This window comes from Panulirus ornatus, chromosome 8, assembly GCF_036320965.1.
Source record: "Panulirus ornatus isolate Po-2019 chromosome 8, ASM3632096v1, whole genome shotgun sequence".
Lineage (NCBI taxonomy): Eukaryota > Metazoa > Arthropoda > Malacostraca > Decapoda > Palinuridae > Panulirus > Panulirus ornatus.
In genome coordinates this window covers 42792752-42812278 of record NC_092231.1, presented here as the reverse complement: position 1 = coordinate 42812278, position 19527 = coordinate 42792752, and the positions used below count along the sequence as shown (strand labels likewise).

Genomic DNA, 19527 nt, shown 5'->3' with positions numbered 1-19527 from the left:
CGTAAGTAATGGGAAGGAGTGGAAATGGATGATTATTTGAGGGTAAGAAAAGATAAGATTAGTGGTGGTGGAGTGATTGAATTTGTGAGGGTGCAGTTTCTTCTTTGATTATATAAATAGTTCTTTTACGTTTTGCAGTAAATTAAGTGATCATAAATGTATGATGAACTTGAATGTACATGCAAAAATGAGTCTCTATGTTAGTCAAGTCCCCACACTGTTACAATGGCTGATTGCAGCTGAACTTGTTGTGAAGAAATGATCACTTCTTTGATTATGCAATAATATTTTCTATTTTTGCTCAGCTTCATTTTTATTTATTTTATTTTATTATACTTTGTCGCTGTCTCTCACGTTAGTGAGGTAGCGCAAGGAAACAGATGAAAGAATGGCCCAACCCACCCACATACACATGATATACATACCCGTCCACACATGCACATATACATATCTATACAACTCAACGTATACATATATATACACACAGACATATACATATGTACACATTTACGTAATTAATACTGTCTACCCTTATTCATTCCCTTATTCATTATTTTGTATATTATTTAACTACAATTTGCAGTAACTTATATGAAAAATAACCTGAAAGAACACGTGTGTGTAACTGTATTCAGATTCAACTCACTTTGTACAGTGCCAACACTGGAGTACCCAAATGACCACAACACCAGATGGTGGAGTGACAGTTTTCAGAACCATAGAAATTTTGCTAAACTAGGTCAAATTTTGTTTTATTTGAACTAGAATAGAACCATAGAGTACCGGATTAAAGACATTTCATTGCAATAGATATTATCATATTATGCCCCTTTGATCTTCAAATATCTCTTCTCTTTCCTTGATGTTTCCAACATCTGTGAAGTCTTAGAGTTTTGTATTAAACAACAAAATCAGTTCTTTGTTATCTGAAGCTTCTTTTAACCTCATTCTCACCATATGTCGACTGAACTCCTTCACAGATGAAGTCAGATATTCACTCAAATTATTTGCAAAACTAAATCTCCCTCCTTGTACCTATACTCATTCTGACACAAGTCTTCTAATCTGTTTGCTTTATCTTTTCATATAATATTTAGTATAATAGGACTGCAATGTGCAGAACATGTTTTGGGCTTATTCCAACTCAGCCTCTTTAACATACTTTAACATTTCACATAATCTCAGACTGACCACTTGATCTATTGCTAATGTTAATTGTATACTTCTTCATTCCATACTGTATGTCATAAACCCTTATTACTCTTTCAAGATATTCACTTGCAGTGCTTCCATTTTTCTTGGCTTCAACACTCCCTGTCCTGCTCTCAGACATGTAATTTAACCATGCAGCATTGGCTTGGCTTCTCGGTAACTTAGAACAAGTTGAAGAAAATAATATTACCATGTAACTGGACTATTACTTTTGACGTTTATAGAAAAAAAAACTGGAAAAGTTGCAGCTCTTATTTCAAAAATTCTCTGTTTTCATGAGGTGAAATTAAATGTCATGATAATATTCACTTTGAATTGTTCTTATTTTAGAATTCAGGATAATCAAAAAATGTGTTTTGAAGTGGGAAACTCATTTCCGAACTAAGACAAGAATATTGTGGACCTCTGCCATATCAATCTATGGCATTTATGCATTAATTCCATGAGAGCTAGACTTCATAAACAAGGTAATCACCCCTTGTCCAAACCATTAGATGCTGGTAGATGTCAACTAAGAGGTCAGGAATTTTGAATTACTGAATCAACACCTGAGATTCCAAGCAAAAGTAGTTGTACTCCATCCCCTGCAAGTACAGTCACAGCAGAAAAAAACCCACAAGCTTTCATGATTAACATGTCCAATTTGGATTGATGGAAAAGATAAAGGCCATGGATCTTTAATTGTGAAAAGAAGTCTTTAGTATTCAAAACATGTTTTCTGCACTTAACAGAAAGTTGTGCAGAACGCCACCTGAAGTAAGTGAGAAGTTAGAGATATTGATTAACGAGGATATCATTCATTCCTTTTCTTCAATGAATTTTGGAACCATATATCTTCACATGTGATTTTGTTTCCATTTATGAAACAGGGAAAATTAGAATTGGTCAAAATGCAATATTATTCCATTCTTATGCTTATTAATGAATCATATGGAGTGGGTTGACAAAATAAAACAGTTGAATTAATGCCATATGCACCACTGTATAACAAAATTTGGAAAGAAACAAAACTGACATTGAAAGTGTACCTTATGCACTTCTAGATGAATTTTTAAAAGAATGAATATTCTGAATGCTTTCAATACCCAGGTGAAATTCCCTAGTACTTCTTTAGATGTAAATGGTTAGCAAGTGAAAGCATAAAGGAAACCCAATCTTGCAAAAGGTGATAGTAGAACAGTTAAAAGAATAGTGTTATGCCCACCATGAGTAATTCAGTTACATATCTCAAAATTACTTCCATGGATGAGAATATTTAGTTCTTAGGATGAAATGAGGAAGATTTTTTTCTCTTTCTTTTTTAAGCACCTGAGGATTTTAGAGATGACATAAAATGAAGTGATGTTTTAGCAAAATTTATTAAACTACAACCTTTCAACTTAGGATAAAGATAATCCTAGTTTTAACAGTATATCTCAAAATTCCTTGACAAGGGACATCACACTACCTTTGCCATTTGATTCTTAAGGATTTTAGAAACACACTATATATGTCTAGCATCTGGCCCTGGTGGTTGCTGTCTCCACCAACTTCAGATTCTCCCTGCATTGTGTTGGTGCTGTCAAGAGCACAAGTGGGACGTTGGCTTTGTTAACAGAAATTTCAACATGGATATGATGTTGTTGCTTTCCCTGGGTCTGGTTGGGCCCCTCCTTGAATGTGCAGTGTGGCTCTGGGCCCCCCTTACTTAGGTGGAGATGTTTTTGAATTGGATGCAGTGCAACAGTGGGCAGCTAGATTGATTCCTTCCTTGCATGTCAAACCATGTGAGGCAGATTGCGGAAATTGAACTTGTTTTCTCTGAGTGGGATGTATATCTGAGACAAGGTAATGGAGTGTTTTGAAATACTTGAAAGTTTCAGCAGTGTTGGTGTTGGAAATTTCTTTACAGCCAACTTGGAGGTCACCAAGCTGGTCTGGATTGTGTGAAGTATTTCTTCACCAGCAACATTGCTGATGCTTGGAATGGGCTCCCAGAATATATGTACATATATTTTCGTATTATTATTTATGTTTTTTATATGATTGCTGTCACCCTGTATAACTCTGCTGCCAGTGAGAGGGAGGGCTCAGGTAGTAGGGTAATGGCCCTTCCCATGACCCCTGCAAATTTAAGGCATACTCCTCTGACTACACTTTATTGTGTGACCCTGCCCCCATTGAGAGGGAGGTCTCATGTAGTAGCATATTGGCCCCTCCCAGTACCCCAGCCAACTCATGGATTATCCTGTCCCATACCCGTCCCTGGTATGATGGGGTGTTAAGAATTTCCAGGTTTCTGCCTGACTCTACTGCCAATGAGAGGGAGGGCTCTGACAGCAGTAGTACCAGCCCCTCCCATGACCTTTCCCTTTTGGTGAGACCTTCCTCTTTTTCTGTTCACTATACCAATAGTTATGGTCTTTCTAGTAACCTCTCCTTGATTGAAGACCATCTGTCTACTACCTCTTCAGATATCTTACTTTTGTCTGAGACACAGTTCTCTAATGATGTTCTTACTAGTCTCTTTTTCATATCTAACTATCAACTCCACTCACAGTTCTGGTTCATAGGTGGTGTTTAAGTTTATTCGTGTTTATGTTTATTCCAACATGAACACACCAATTGCACGCCTCAAAGACCTTGAGTCTCCAAACTTTGATGTTATGCAGTGCAAGGTCTGTTTCCCTACTATCACACTTTTCCTCTGTTTCACTTATTGCTCTCCTAATTCTACAAATTTTATATCCTCCTTTGACTGTCTAAACACCTGCCATGAGACTGTGACATTCTTTCACCCACAAACCGAGATCCTCTACCTTGGGGTTTCAATGTTCACCATTGGAAATGGTTGAATTTCTCCGATACGGATGGTAGAGAGATTGAAGCTCTCATGTTCTCCATTCTCAATGACTTAGAGCAAATTATATCCCACCCTATTGATATACCTAATGCTGTGACCACTCTCCTAATATTCTGGATTTGTTTTTCACCTCTAGTCCATCTTGCTGTAAATATACAATCTTGCCCCTATTTGGTTCATCTAATCACACTTTCATATATGTATCTATTATAGTGGCACCTTCCCTTCCAGCAGCGCCTTCTAAGCATAAATACTGGCACCTGAACAAAGCTGAGTGGAATAACTTGCATAACGTCTTTTCTGAATTTCCTTGGGTAAATTACTGTCTCTTATGTGGTGATGCTTCTGTTTCCACCAAACACATAACAGAGGTTATTCTTGTGGGAATGGAGGCATTTATTCCCTCTTCCTGTAAGACTACTTCATCCAGTCCATAGTTCAACTGTTCCTGTCCTGAGACCATTCAGACAAGGGATCAGGCATATTGGGCATGGAAAACTCTCTCCTTCCTTTAGCTTCCATTCAGCTTTTATCACTGTCCGTAATCACTGCAAACACATTATCCATGAGGCAAAGCACTTTTACTCAAAAGAAGTGCGATAACCTCTCCTTGTCATCCACTGATAGGTCTTTCTGGTCTCTTTTTTTTATGTTGAAGGCTCCAGTCACGGACAAAAGTCCAAATCAAGGATTGGCCTTAATTGAAATATAGAGAGAATAATGAAACAAAAAAAAGACAAGGGAAAGTATTTATGAAGTTTTGAGGACATGAAAGACCTGCCTTTTGAATTGTGCCAGGTCATCTTTATTGGGAAAGACATGAGTAGGCAGAGTTCTAAAGCTTCGAGGTATAGAGAAAGAAGCAGATATCAAAATGACCCATCCTTACCAATAGCCACACAATAACCATGTAACGCAGCAGCTTGCCGAGCATTATGTAGTCTACCTAGTGGTGGGGGCACACGAGCAGCCAGCTGTTGGAAGAAAAAACCAAAGTAATATCAATAATAGAGGGAAAGTGAACCAACGTTGCGGCGTAGGGCAAGGGGGTCAAGTTCGGAAGTTAGCCTAGGACAGTTTATAAGTCGGACTGCTTTCTGCTTAATTCTGTCAAGTAAAGATACAGAGCTAGAACCACCCCAAATGTGAGAGCAGTACTCCAAAGAAGGATGAATCAATCCCTTTTATAAATGGACCAACTGTTCGAAAGAGAAGAAGTTTTAACATCTAAACAGGACACCCAGTTTCTTAGAGGCAGCTTGGGTATTCCGGAGATGTGGGGTTTCCAGAAAGAATGGGTGTTACAGCAACACCAAGTATGTTCATTTAGTGAAGAGGTGGAATAACTGAACCTCCAAAGGAGAGACGAGAGTTGTGAGGAGTTTTCGATAGAGAGATGGTTAGAAATTGGGTCTTAGAGTCATTAAACCTAAAAAAATTTTGTTTATCACACTGAGACATCCTGTCCAAGTCTGAGTCTATTTAGGAAGATGTGTCATTAAGACGAGATGCAGATGAGTGAGAGAAGAGGGAGCAGAATTGAAAGATGCAGATAAAAGCAGTGTTGAGTCATCATTGTATGAGTGCATTGGATTATTTGTGGAGGAGAGGAAATCATTGAAGAAAAGGAGAAAAAGTGTAGGGAACAGGACTGAACCTTGAGAGACACCACTGTAGATGGGGAAAAGGGGCAGGCTGATCCCTGAACAACCACAGAGGTAGATCAGCTGGAAAGGAAGCAAGATATGAAGGAGCAAAGTGAGGGAAGGAAGCCACAAGAGGGGAGCTTAGAGATGAGATCCTGATGCCACACCATGTCAAAAGCCTTAGATATGTCAAAGGCACCTATATAAGACTTCCCCAAATCTTTCAGGGATGATAACTAGACATTAGTAAGATAGGAAAGAATATCACCAGTGGATCTTGCCTTATGGAAGCCATGCTGGTGATCAGAGAGGAGACTGTGATTCTTAAAGCATCTAAGCATCTAAGGATATAGGAGTTGAGGGGGGGATTCAAAGACTGGAAGTGATAGATGTCAAAACACTAGGATATTATTTAGAGGGGTCAAAAGAGATGGGATGTATCAACATATGTTTCCAAGGAGAAGTAAAAGTTTTGGTTTTTAGGCAGAAACAGAACAGACGAGCAAGCTCAGGTGCAAATTCAAAGGCACACTCTTTCGGGATTGATGCCATCAGGTTTTTTGTAAGGAAAAGGATGTTTCATTGGGCACCACATGGAAATATAATAGTATCAGTATTGTTTGTGGTTATTTTGCATAGACTGGGGAGTAAAACAATGTATGATTAAATAGACAATAAGATCAGGGGAAAACAAAGGGAGAATGCAAGAAGGTTTCAATATAACATACAGATGGGTGGAGAAAGATTTGATGGGATTTATCAAAGAAAAATTTGAACACTAAGGTATAGGAAAGCTAACAGTATTACAGTTATAGCTTGAGGACAGTAGGTACAAGAGATTAACAGTGAAGACAAAAAAAAGTCTGGGAAAAAATCATAGGTAAAAAGATTGATTTCAGAGACCATAATGAACTTATGGAGATGTTTAGTATATATAAGAAGTAAAGCTGAATGCAGTTTTGCTCACCACATCATTTTTCAGGAATAGCTGTATACTGAGCCATTTTGCATTCATTGTAAAGGTTTTATCTTCATCATAGGCACCCTGGATGACATTAGTGTAGTCCTTAATATTGTATGATTGTCAGAATTCAGAATTAGGTATACCCCTTTTCCTGGAAAATGATGTGGTGAGCAAACAATTGCACAATATCAATACCTTATGAGATCAATGGGTTTGAAGGAACACAACAATTACTTATGGAAAAATATGCAAATACCTTTGCTAATCCGAAACTTAACTGGTGATCTCATTAGCACAGATTTAATGCTTTCTCCTGTGTGCTCATGCTATCAACAACTGAGCCTCTTTTATTTACTTGATGCATGCACTTGATAACCTAATAATTTTTCTGTTTCAGGTTTTCTCCCAGGTACTTGAGAAACCATTACATTTATAGGTGCAAAAGCCTTTACTCTCATGTAAATCTTATCCACATTGGCACATGTTACTCAAAGCTGAAAGATGCTGCACTCAGGTTGCCATGTAACTTATTTGAAATCAAAATTTTCTCTGCTAATGCCATAACCTTACAGAATCTCTTCATTCTAGTACCACTTGGAGAGCCTTTATGTTTTGGGACCATGCTGTAGTTAAGGGTACACAACAAAATAGCATTAGAAATAAAGAAACATCCCAGGTGGGCATGAGCTCAGTGGACCATGGCATTAGCCAGATTGCAAAAACAGTAAGTGCAGGAGTTTGTGACAGGAGATTCACTTGCTTGTGCATCACCTGTTATACACAGCATGTGAAACTCTAACCCTTAGATAATGAATTGTTACTCACATTCGGGAAATACGTGGCGCATTTATTTCAGCATAGATGAAAATAATATGTTTAGAGAAAACCCACATTGGAGAAAGATTGAGTGTACTTCTGTGTTGTATGGTTATCAAATAGACAAAGAAGAGGATCCAGAAACACTTCACAACAGAGACAAATTCAGACCTGTGGAGGCCCATTGTAGTGTATGTAGTATGCAGTGGGGGCCCCTAATGCAGTAAATCTGTTTTTTTCTGAGAGTACGTAAGAAGGACAGATAACTTGGTATCTGATGGTCCATGGTGAAGTTGTATGTGATTATAATCTTATGAAGTGGAGATAGGATACTGAAGTGGATGGGACCTCTCTCACCCACCTCTCCCTCTGGCTGGACAACTGGCAGGTAAAAAGGATGATAAGAAAGCAACAAGTATTATGGAGAAAGTATACTACCATGGAAGTTCTATAGGAAAGTTTGAGCAGGAAAATTTCCCTACTGCACCTGAATAATCAGAGGCCATGGCAAGAAGCTGGACAAGAAACTGGTTAGAATGGATTCAAAAATGTACTGTTTTATTATAAGGGTGTTAGGTGGTTGGAATGAACCAGAGGAAACTGAATGTTTGCAGTTTTCAAAGGCTTAAAAGGCTACTTGATGGTATAAGTGATGTCTATCCATCCATCTATATCTCTGATGCCTGTTCTTAAGTGGAACTTCCCCAAGGGGGTGGCCATGGCTATTGAGTCTCCATAACTAGTGAACTCCATTGCTGCTTCTTAACCTTTAGTGCCTCACCCATAAGAGTCCAGTGGCAAAGGGCAACTCTAGCGTAGTGTTTGCAGATCCTTCTACCTAATGTTCCCCACAGACCACTACCTAATGCTCTTGTCTAATGATCTTACCTACTACTTCACCAAATGTTTCTACCTAGTGCTCCTTCCTAGATGTTCCTACCAAATACTTCTATCTTTTGTTCCTACCATTTTGCCAAAAGGCAGGGCTAGCGCATGGTGCTCACCACAGGAATATCTAGGGTAACAAAGACTGAGTTGTGATAGTTAAGTGTTGTCAAGTGTTATTATGTATGACAGAGGTTGTATGTTTGTGAACAGAATGCCGGTAGTCCATGTCTGGGCGAGGCAGAAAGAATACCTGTTACTAATGTGATGTATCACAGAATACCTCCACCTGTATTATCCATATATAGCCATGTTGATAAGAGAATGACCAAGAAAATTTAAGTGACTGAAGACACTGTAGGAAGGTTTTGCTTTTCAAAATTGGATGGCAAGTCTCTCAGCTTATGAATTAGCAATGGAGATGTAACCAGTGTGTATATATCAGATATAAGAAATATTTAGGAATTGAAAGGTGTTACAAAGAATGAATTATAGGTTCTGTGAATAGATCATTGAAGCTAAAGTTGGTATTTTAGACTCTCATTTTGTAACAATATGAAATTGAGGTGTATAATATTTTGCTCTTAAATACTAAAGCTTTTGGATTTAGAACATAATATGAAACTGAGATATAGAGCATTGATGGTTTTCATTGTTGTGGAGGGACTTTATCTAGTGGATTGATTGATTGCATTATAAACGCTCATGCAGTTGTGGCTGTTGTCATATTGTGGTTCTTTTAAGTGTGGTTGACAGAGTAATGATTTTAAATGTTCTTGCATGAACAATAATTTTCCTGAAAAATCCTGTCATTCTTACAGTTCAGTTTGCTGATCATGATATTGGTGTTAGGTGCAGTATTTTCAAATTTATATTAGTGTTTGTTGCATTTTTTGATAATATATAAATAATTATTTGTAAAGTTTGAATAGATTTATTTCATATTAGCCTCTTGTTCATTGTGAAAAAAGCACAAAAATGATGGTTGCAGTGCATATTTTTTCTTCCAGTCTTTTGTAATTCTGAGCTACACATCATAATGGTAATCCTTGAACTGCCTTTAGATAGTCTTGTTGAATTAAGAATGTAATCACACCTACTTTCCCTTATGTATTGTATGTGAATGTTGAATTCCTTAAGAGGGCATTACCAGACTCTGCTTGCTGGAGGGTATTCCATGAGTGAAAAGCGGCCTTTGGCAAGGCTGTATCATTGCGAGTACAGTCTTGTCAAAGAACTTCTCACTCCAAAGGAGTCTACATTCCCCTGCTACTGGAAGTGATGTAATCTTGGCCTCGAGAAGCCTTTAGAAAAGTCCTGGGTGACACGGGGATGCTTTCATAGATATTGGGCTAGGGGTAATTAAAAATCAATAGAAAATCAAAATTATTTAAGAATACATTAGCAATACATGGCCAATGTTTACATAGTCATACAGTCAGACCCATAGTCCAGTTGTATGGTTGTTGATTCGATGAATTGAATGTTGACAATCAAATTGTATTCTTTTCTTTGTCATACATAAGTATCTCTGAACAACAAGAAAAAATATGACTCCTTTGAAAATTGAGTATCTTCATAATCAGTTATTTTGTGACTTCATTTGAGACTCTTTTTTTGTTCTTTATCACTCAAGACAAGTCTTCCAGTCTTCAGGGTTTTGAAAGGTATTTCTGTTGTACTGTGCCAAAATTAATCTATATGTAAATTTCTAAGTCTCTTGCTTTCATAAAAGAATAGCTGAATTCCTTTTGTGCCTGGAGAGCTGATATGTATAAACAGCACCTTTGCCAGTATATTTAGCTCCTCATAAAGTTACTTTTATGCACTGTCATGAGTAATACTTCTTTTTTTTTTAGGTTGGGTGGGGGTTCTCAGTGATTTTTTTAAACTTTGATCTACATTTGAACCACAAATGTGGTAATTAGCTGAATTTCTGTACATAGATTTGACAGGAAGCTATGGATGCCCTTGGATGTATTGTATGACTATCATTTTCCCTGTCATGTACCTGTCTGGATACATATAATGCACAAAGTTTAAGTATTATAGTTGATTGGGATAATGAGTATTTAGCTTATCAATATTTTTTGCATCATGTATTACTGTGACTCAGGAAAAAAGCTCATGATTTACAAAATGATACTGCACATCTGTATTGTGCTTCTTTCATATTGATGATACAAAGATTATATAAAGACATCTTGTCTGTTTTCTATAATATGTGAGTGTTTTTGTCCATTTCTAGTCTGTACTATACCCTCATTAGGTATGACATTAACATTTTTCTTTAGTTATCACCATTATAAAACAAGCTTTTTGTGGTACTGATTATGAAAGTTATTCATAATGTGTAGGTATCCAGTGCATTATATGATTATTTACTGATGCATTGCTACTAATTTCATGGTTAGTTAGAAATTAAATGTTGCATTTAGTGAATGATATTAATCTTGTTATACTATGTTGTATCTTAGGTGATGCATTTTGTCTGTCCTTTGTGTAATTTCATCCTCACCTGTGAGAACATCTTGCTGCTTATTCTTCATCATGCAGGTTTCACTTTTACACAACTTCTTTGTAACTTCATCAACATGTTACTTAATCTTGTGAAATTTACAATTTTCTTCCTGGTGTGTGATTTTTTTTATATTGAAGAGTTCTCTTTCACATATTTTAGCCTTACTAGGTCCAGTATCGGTATTCATTTTTGGGCTCTGTTATTTTGATTATTTATGAATCTCCATTTCTGATTCTGTTATTTTGATTATTTATGAATCTCCATTTCTGATTCTGTGTTAATGAACTCTCTGATATATTGACATATTGTTTCCCGTTTGAAAACATCAAACATATCTGTTTCAAGGAAATGCTACAGTATAGTAAAGTGATGTAAGTAATTCTTTGTACATGTACTTGCAACCTGTAGTCTTATTCTTTTACTGTTTGCCTCTTGTCTCATAACTCTTATTTTTACCAAATTCATTAGATATTACTTTTCTCTGTAGGGTTTCTTCATTAATAGTGCTGTTGGTATTTTCTGTATTACAGAAATAATTGACTTCTTCATTCACTTGTTCCTCAGCGTGTGATAATGCTTTTTGAATATATATATATATATATATATATATATATATATATATATATATATATATATATATATATATATATATATGTATTCTCTCTAACCCATGGTAACAATTTGGGCTTTGATTTGCCTTGTTACTTCTACTAACATTGTGGCTCTTTTGTTTACCTTCCTGCCACGACCCATCAGCCCCTGCCCACTACCTCTACCTGTTGCATTCTCAACGTAAGTAGTGCATAATGCTCAAAGATCTGCACTTCCTTGAAATACAAAAGAAACTGCTATAGATTTTATGAAGAGCATTGATATCATCAAAATACAGTTCAGATGTTTTAGTTGATGTTTTTATAGAAACTGATTTATTGTCTTCATGCAAATAAGTGAACAGATGCTTACCAGCCATACCATGGCAGTTAATCTAGATAATATCCATATTTCAATATATTTTTTCATGGAAGTTTGATAATACTTTGAAATATCATGATAACTTCTTAATGCTCCTTTATTCATACATGTTGTGAAAAATGAATTAACAAATACTTAAAAGAATTTATAATACTGACTTATAAGTCTTTTGAATGCATGTAGGTAGGGATGCAATAACAGAGGATAGATATTACAAGTGGCACATTGAAGAGTAAACAGATTACTGTCGACAGAATATGAGTATGTTTTGATGATACATATCTGCTTGTTAGTGAATATGGAAAGACTGGACATTGACTGTAGAGCATGTAGTAAAGATGGATACTATAACAGACTAGTGTATATATGAAAAACAGTAGTGGATTTTAGATAACTGCCTTAAGATCAGAAATTGTATGTAAGATAAAGATGCACTTTCGTCACTGGGTTTTGGTAATTTCTTTCGCTAATTGTTAAGGTAAGTAAGATACTTGGCTGGACAAGTCTTCGATAATGTCGAAAGTTTTAGAATCACTGGATGGATTGATTAGTTATGTTTGTTATATGTCTTTAATGTCAGAGGCTCCTGTCACAACAATCTTCATCATGGGCAGGCCTACATATAGAAAAGGAGGTAACAGAAATAGGGTAAATGAGAAAGTTAAACTAAAAGTTTTTGAGAAAGTAGAAATCTTGTCCTTTGATGAGGAAGAGGCTGTAATACTTAGGAAAGATGTATTAAGGTAAGATTTCCAAAACTTAACAGTATATGAAAGAAATAGAAATCACCCAGGATTGTCAACAAGAAGATATAGGAATGTATAATTCATTATTTAATAAAAAAGAAAGATTTTTCAGTGAAAACTTGAAAAACAGATACATAATTTGTAATATAGAAAAAGAAGTGTTGCATGTTTTTCCTTCTTTATCAATTTAGGATATATTCTTGTGAAAAAGTCTCTGTATTAGTTCTTACTGATTTATAGAATCATTTTGTCATTTTACCTCCTCTTGAATGTACGAGACATTGAGAATGACATTAATGAGTGCAACAAGCTTTGATTTTGAAGAAATGAGCTTAAAATTTTAAGAACGTAGATAGCTATAGCACTGACAAAATGTGATAGATCTTGATGAATTTGGTATCTTCAGAAATTATAGTAGAGATAAAAGAGAGGGGATAATGTGGTCCATTTAGTATGCATAACTATAATCAAACAGAAGTTTTCTGCTTCACTTCAACATTTTTCCTCTGCTTATTGTTTTTCTTTCTGACAGTTTTTTAATGACTGCACTACATTTTGTAAACAATTGATGTAAGATTATTAACAAAAACAAAACACAAAGCATAGCACAAATGAGTAAACACAAGAGCTGTGTGTAAGACTGGCTCGGGATATCTGGGAGTGGATTTGGCAGCAGATGGAACCATGGAAGCGGAAGTGAATCATAGGGTGGGAGAGGTAGCGAAAGTTCTGGGAGCCTTGAAGAATGTGTGGAAGTCGAGAACATTATCTCGGAAAGCAAAAATTGGTATGTTTGAAGGAATAGTGGTTCCAACAATGTTGTATGGTTGCGAGGCATGGGCTATGGATAGAGTTGTGCACAGGAGGATGGATGTGCTGGAAAAGAGATGTTTGAGGACAATGTGTGGTGTGAGGTGGTTTGATCGAGTAAGTGACGTAAGGGTAAGAGAGATGTGTGGAAATAAAAAGAGCGTGGTTGAGAGAGCAGAAGAGGGTGTTTTGAAATGGTTTGGGCACATGGAGAGAATGAGTGAGGAAAGATTGACCAAGAGGATATATGTGTCAGAGGTGGAGGGAACGAGGAGAAGTGGGAGACCAAATTGGAGGTGGAAAGATGGAGTGAAAAAGATTTTGTGTGATGGGGGCCTGAACATGCAGGAGGGTGAAAGGAGGGCAAGGAATAGAATGAATTGGATCGATGTGGTATACCGGGGCTGACGTGCTGTCAGTGGATTGAATCAGGGCATGTGAAGCGTCTGGGGTAAACCATGGAAAGCTGTGTAGGTATGTATATTTGCGTGGTGTGGACGTATGTATATACATGTGTATGGGGGGTGGGTTGAGCCATTTCTTTCGTCTGTTTCCTTGCGCTACCTCGCAAACGCGGGAGACAGCGACAAAGTATAATAAATAAATAAATAATATATATATATATATTTTTTTTTTTTTTTTTTTTCAAACTATTCGCCATTTCCCGCATTAGCGAGGTAGCGTTAAGAACAGAGGACTGGGCCTTAGAGGGAATATCCTCACCTGGCCCCCTTCTCTGTTCCTTCTTTTTTGGAAAAAAAAAAAAAAAAAAAAAAAAAATATATATATATATATATTTTACATATTTTATGGTCATTTACACCACATTTTCTTTGGGCTTCCTAATGCTAACCAGTATATAGTTTTTGATATTGTAGATATTATTATTGTAAAGGAAGTCAGAAAGTACCATGCAATACATGAATTATTCCTATGGTGCCCATTAAGTAAGACATCTCTCTTGAGCTTATAGTATAAATTTCCTTTTTATTTTACCCGAAAGCAAGATCAGCAGCTTATTGAATAATGTGCAAGCAACTGTGCTCTTGCGTAAGGAACCCATCAGATTTTTATGCATAGATTATACGTGTGACTGTTACTATATGTCTTTATGAAATTGTGTTGAAGAAAAATAAAGATTCATGTCTCCTAGGAAAAAAATTTCCCATATCATATACTTGTTTGCATGTTAATCTTTATTTTTGGAGATTTATATAAAATCTTTTTTATTTTTCAGTTATTTGAAATTGAATATGATTCTATATATGTATATCTTAATGTTACATATACATGGATTCTCATCCCTTTCTCTCCTTTCAATCTTCTTTTCTTTCCATTAATCTCTACTGCTACTCTTCTGCCTTGGATGTTCTTGCACGGTGAGTTTCTTGTCCTCTTTTTGGCATAGAATACACATGCAATAATCTGTTGTTTTGGGGGATATGTGGTAGCTGTTTTCATCCTTCATAAATTCATTATATATACATCCCAATACCTCTTTTATATGTTTGTACTTGCAAGATCATTTGCATGATGCATGATAGAATATAGTCTTACAAAAATTCTATGTTGATTTACTTAAAGACCGTAGCAGACAGATTTAATTTTTGCTAGCAGTGATACTAGCAAGGATGTTGTACCTATCTTTATTACCAACAGTTGATAATGTTATTCAAACATTGTTATTTTCTTTACACATGTGCCTATGCCATTTCTCCTTTGATTTCATCTTCCCCCATTGCAATCCTCATCTTTTCCTTAGCTTCTTTCTCTTCTTATTCCCCACTTTACTTTGGTAATATTTATTCTCAGTTTCATCTTTTTCTTTGCCTTTTCACCTCTACTACTTCTCCTGATTTCTAACTGCATCTTTTCATTTTGTCTTACCCTTCTTTCTTACTTTCTCCATTTCGTTATGCACCTCATTTAGGATTGAAAGAGTTTGGAAAGTTTTTATTTCTTGGCAACTGATTATTAACTGATTTGTATGAAGCTTGCCCTAATAAGGCTGTGTATATGCAAAGGGGGGTTTCAGGATATGGAAATGAAGGAGCAGGTTGAGTGGCACATTTACTATTTGTATGAAATATAAGCTGGTCATAAGAGAGTTAGTCATGTTAGGACTTAAAGTGTGATGAAACAAAAGGGGTCTAAGGCATTTTGATGTTAACTTGTGTTTGCTGTTTTTATAAGTTACCTTCACATTTCTGACAAAGCTGATTTGAAAATAAGCTGTTTTGACAGAGGAGATATGGGTGGCATTGTTACACATTAAAGTTCAGGAAATAGTTCTTAGTTGCTACCCATGTTTTCTTCATTAGCAGGGGACCTCTATTTTAGGATTTTTAATTGTTAAGGTTCATTTCTTTTCTTTTCAAATGTCTAAACTCAAATTTGATATTTGGTAGAAATTAGTTTTTATTATGTTTACATATATATATGGATATATGGGAGAAGGAATACTGCCCATGTATTCCATGCATGTCTTAGAGGGCGATTAAGATGGCAGTAGTGGATGGCTGGAAATCCTCCCTTCCTGTGTGAGGAAGTACCAGGAGAGACTGAGTACAGAATGGAAAAAGTGAGAACAAAGGACGTAAGGGGAGTGGGGAAGGAATGGAATGTATTTAAGGGAAGCAGTGATGACTTGGCAAAAGATGCTTGTGGCATGAGAAGTGTAGAAGGTGGGCAGATTAGAAAGGGTAGTGAGTGGTGGGATGAAGAAGTAAGATTATTAGTGAAGGAAAAGAGAGAGGCATTTGGACAATTTTTGCAGGGAAATAATGCAAATGAGTGGGAGATATATAAAAGAAAGAGGTAGGAGGTCAAGAGAAAGATGCAAGAGGTGAAAAAGAGGGCAAATGAGAGTTGGGGTGAGAGAGTATTATTAAATTTTAGGGGGAATAAAAAGATGTTTTGGAAGGAGATAAATAAAGTGCGTAAGACAAGGGTACAAATGGGAACATCAGGTGATAACATGTAGTGGTGATGTGAGAAGGAGATGGAGTGAGTATTTTGAAGGTTTGTTGAATGTGTTTGATAATAGAGTGGCAGATATAGGGTGTTTTGGTCGAGGTAGTGTGCAAAGTGAGAGGGTTAGGGAGAATGATTTGGGAAACAAAGAAGAGGTAGTAAAAGCTTTGCGGAAGATGAAAGCTGACAAGGCAGCGGGTTTGGATGGTATTGCAGTGGAATTTATTAAAAAATGGGGGTGACTGTATTGTTGACTGGTTGGTAAGGATATTTAATGTATGTATGACTCTTGGTGAGGTACCTGAGGACTGGCGGAATGCTTGCATAGTGCCATTGTACAAAGGCAAAGGGGGTAAGAGTGAGTGCTTAAATTACAGAGGTATAAGTTTGTTGAGTCTTCCTGGTAAATTATATGGGAGGGTATTGGGTGAGAGGATGAAGGCATGTACAAAGCATCAGATTGGGGAAGAGCAGTGTGGTTTCAGAAGTGGTAGGGGATGTGTGGATCAGGTGTTTGCTTTGAAAAATGTATGTGAGAAATACTTAGAAAAGCAAATGGATTTGTATCTTGCGTTTATGGATCTGGAGAAGGCATATATTAGAGTTGATAGAGTTGCTCTGTGGAAGGTATTAAGAATATATGGTGAAAGGTAAGTTGTTAGACGCGGTGAAAAGTTTTTATCGAGGAGGTAAGGTGTGTGTACGTGTAGGAAGAGAGGAAAGTGATTGGTTCTCAGTGAATGTTGGTTTGTGGCAGGGGTGTGTGATGTCTCCATGGTTGTTTAATTTGTTTATAGATGGGGTTGTTAGGAGGTGAAAGCAAGAGTTTTGGAAATAGGGGCAGGTATGCAGTATGATACAGTGCTGGTGGCTGATTCATGTGAGAAACTTCAGAAGCTGATGACTGAGCTTAATAAAGTGTGTGAAAGAAGAAAGCTGAGAGTAAATGTGAATATGAGCAAGGTTATTAGGTACAGTAGGGTTGAGGGACAAGTTAATTGGGAGGTCAACAATATCTCCCAATTGACTTGACCCTCAACCCTACTGTACCTAATAACCTTGCTCTTATTCACATTTACTCTCAACTTTCTTCTTTCACACACTTTACCAAACTCAGTCACTAGCTTCTGCAGTTTCTCACATGAATCAGCCACCAGCACTGTATCATCAGCGAACAACAACTGACTCACTTCCCAAGCTCTCTCATTCACAACAGACTGCATACTTGCCCCTCTTTCCAAAACTCTTGCTTTCACCTCCCTATCAACCCCATCCATAAACAAAGTAAACAACCATGGAGACATCACGCACCCCTGCTGCAAATCAACATTCACTGAGAACCAATCACTTTCATCTCTTCCTACTTGTACACATGCCTTACATCCTCAGTATAAACTTTTTACTGCTTCTAACAACTTACCTCCCACACCATATTTTCTTAATACCTCTATCTACTCTTATCATATTCCTTCTCTAGATCCATAAATGCTACATACAAATCCATTTGCTTTTCTAAGTATTTCTTACATACATTCTTCAAAGCAAACACCTGATCCACACATCCTCTACCACTTCTGAAACCACACTGCTCTTCCCCAGTGTGATGCTCTATATATGCCTTCACCCTCTCAATCAATACCCTCCCATATAATTTCCCAGGAATACTCAACAAACTTATGCCTCTGTAAATTGAGCACTCACTTTTATCCCCTTTGCCTTTGTACAATGGCACTATGCAAGCATTCTGCCAATCCTCAGGCACCTCACCATGAGTCATACATACATTAAATAACCTTACCAACCAGTCAACAATACAGTCACCCCCTTTTTTAATAAATTCCACTGCAATACCATCCAAACCCACTGCTTTGCCGGCTCTCATCTTCCGCAAAGCTTTTACTACTTCTTCTCTGTTTACCAAATCATTCTTCCCAACTCTCTCACTGTGCACACCACCTCGACCAAAACACCCTATATCTGCCACTCTATCATCAAACACATTCAACAAACCTTCAAAATACTCACTCCATCTCCTTCTCTCATCACCAGCCCCCTTCACTGATGTTCCCATTTGTCCCCATGTCTTACGCACTTTATTTACCTCCTCCCAAAACATCTTTTTATTCCTCCTAAACTTTAATGATACTCTCTCACCCCAACTCTCATTTGCCCTCTTTTTCATCTCTTGCATCTTTCTCTTGACCTCCAGCCTCTTTCTTTTATACATCTCCCACTCATTTGCATTATTTCCCTGCAAAAGTCGTCCAAATGCCTCTCTCTTCTCTTTCACTAATAATCTTACTTCTTCATCCCACCACTCACTACCCTTTCTAATCTGCCCACCTCTCACGCTTCTCAAGCCACAAGGATCTTTTGTGGAAGCCATCACTGCTTCCCTAAATATATCCCATTTCTCCCCCACTCCTCTTATGTCCTTTGTTCTCACCTTTTTCCATTCTGTACTCAGTCTCTCCTGGTACTTCCTCACACAAGTCTCCTTCCCAAGCTCACTTACTCTCACCACTCTCTTCACCCCAACATTCTCTCCTCTTTTCTGAAAACCTCTACAAATCTTCACCTTTACCTCCACAAGATAATGAATGATCAGACATCCCTCCAGTTGCACATCTCAGCACATTAACATCCAAAAGTCTCTCTTTCGCGTGCCTATCAATTAACACGTAATCCAGTAATGCTCTCTGGCCATCTCTCCTACTTACATACGTATACTTATGTATATCTCTCTTTTTAAACCAGGTATTCCCAATCACTAATTCTTTTTCAGTGCATAAATTTACAAGCTCTTCACCATTTCCATTTACAACACTGAACACCCCATGTACACCAATCATTCCCTCAACTGCCACATTACTCACCTTTGCATTCAAATCACCCATCACTATAACCCGGTCTTGTGTATCAAAACTACTAACACATTCACTTAGCTGCTCCCAAAACACTTGCCTCTCATGACCTTTCTTCTCATGCTCGGGTGCATATGCACCAACAATCACCCATCTCTCTCCATCCACTTTCAGTTTTACCCATGTCAATCTAGAGTTTACTTTCTTACACTCTATCACATACTCCCACCACTCCTGCTTCAGGAGTAGTGGAAGGAAATAGATGAAGAATGGCCA

General features: G+C 37.1%; 1 protein-coding gene across 10 annotated transcripts in view; it reads left to right on the top strand.

The window, feature by feature from the left end:
- Positions 1 to 19527, top strand: part of LOC139749912 (uncharacterized) — a 342664-nt gene that overhangs the window by 258334 nt on the left and 64803 nt on the right. The window contains exon 14 of one of the 10 annotated variants that reach the window (XM_071664323.1): positions 11643 to 11701. The exons of the other annotated variants lie outside the window; for them this stretch is intronic. Within the exon in view, the coding sequence (XP_071520424.1) occupies positions 11643 to 11686 (44 nt within the window). The 3' untranslated portion in view covers positions 11687 to 11701. Of the gene's footprint in view, positions 1 to 11642; positions 11702 to 19527 lie in introns of those variants that run through there. 10 annotated transcript variants of the gene reach the window in all.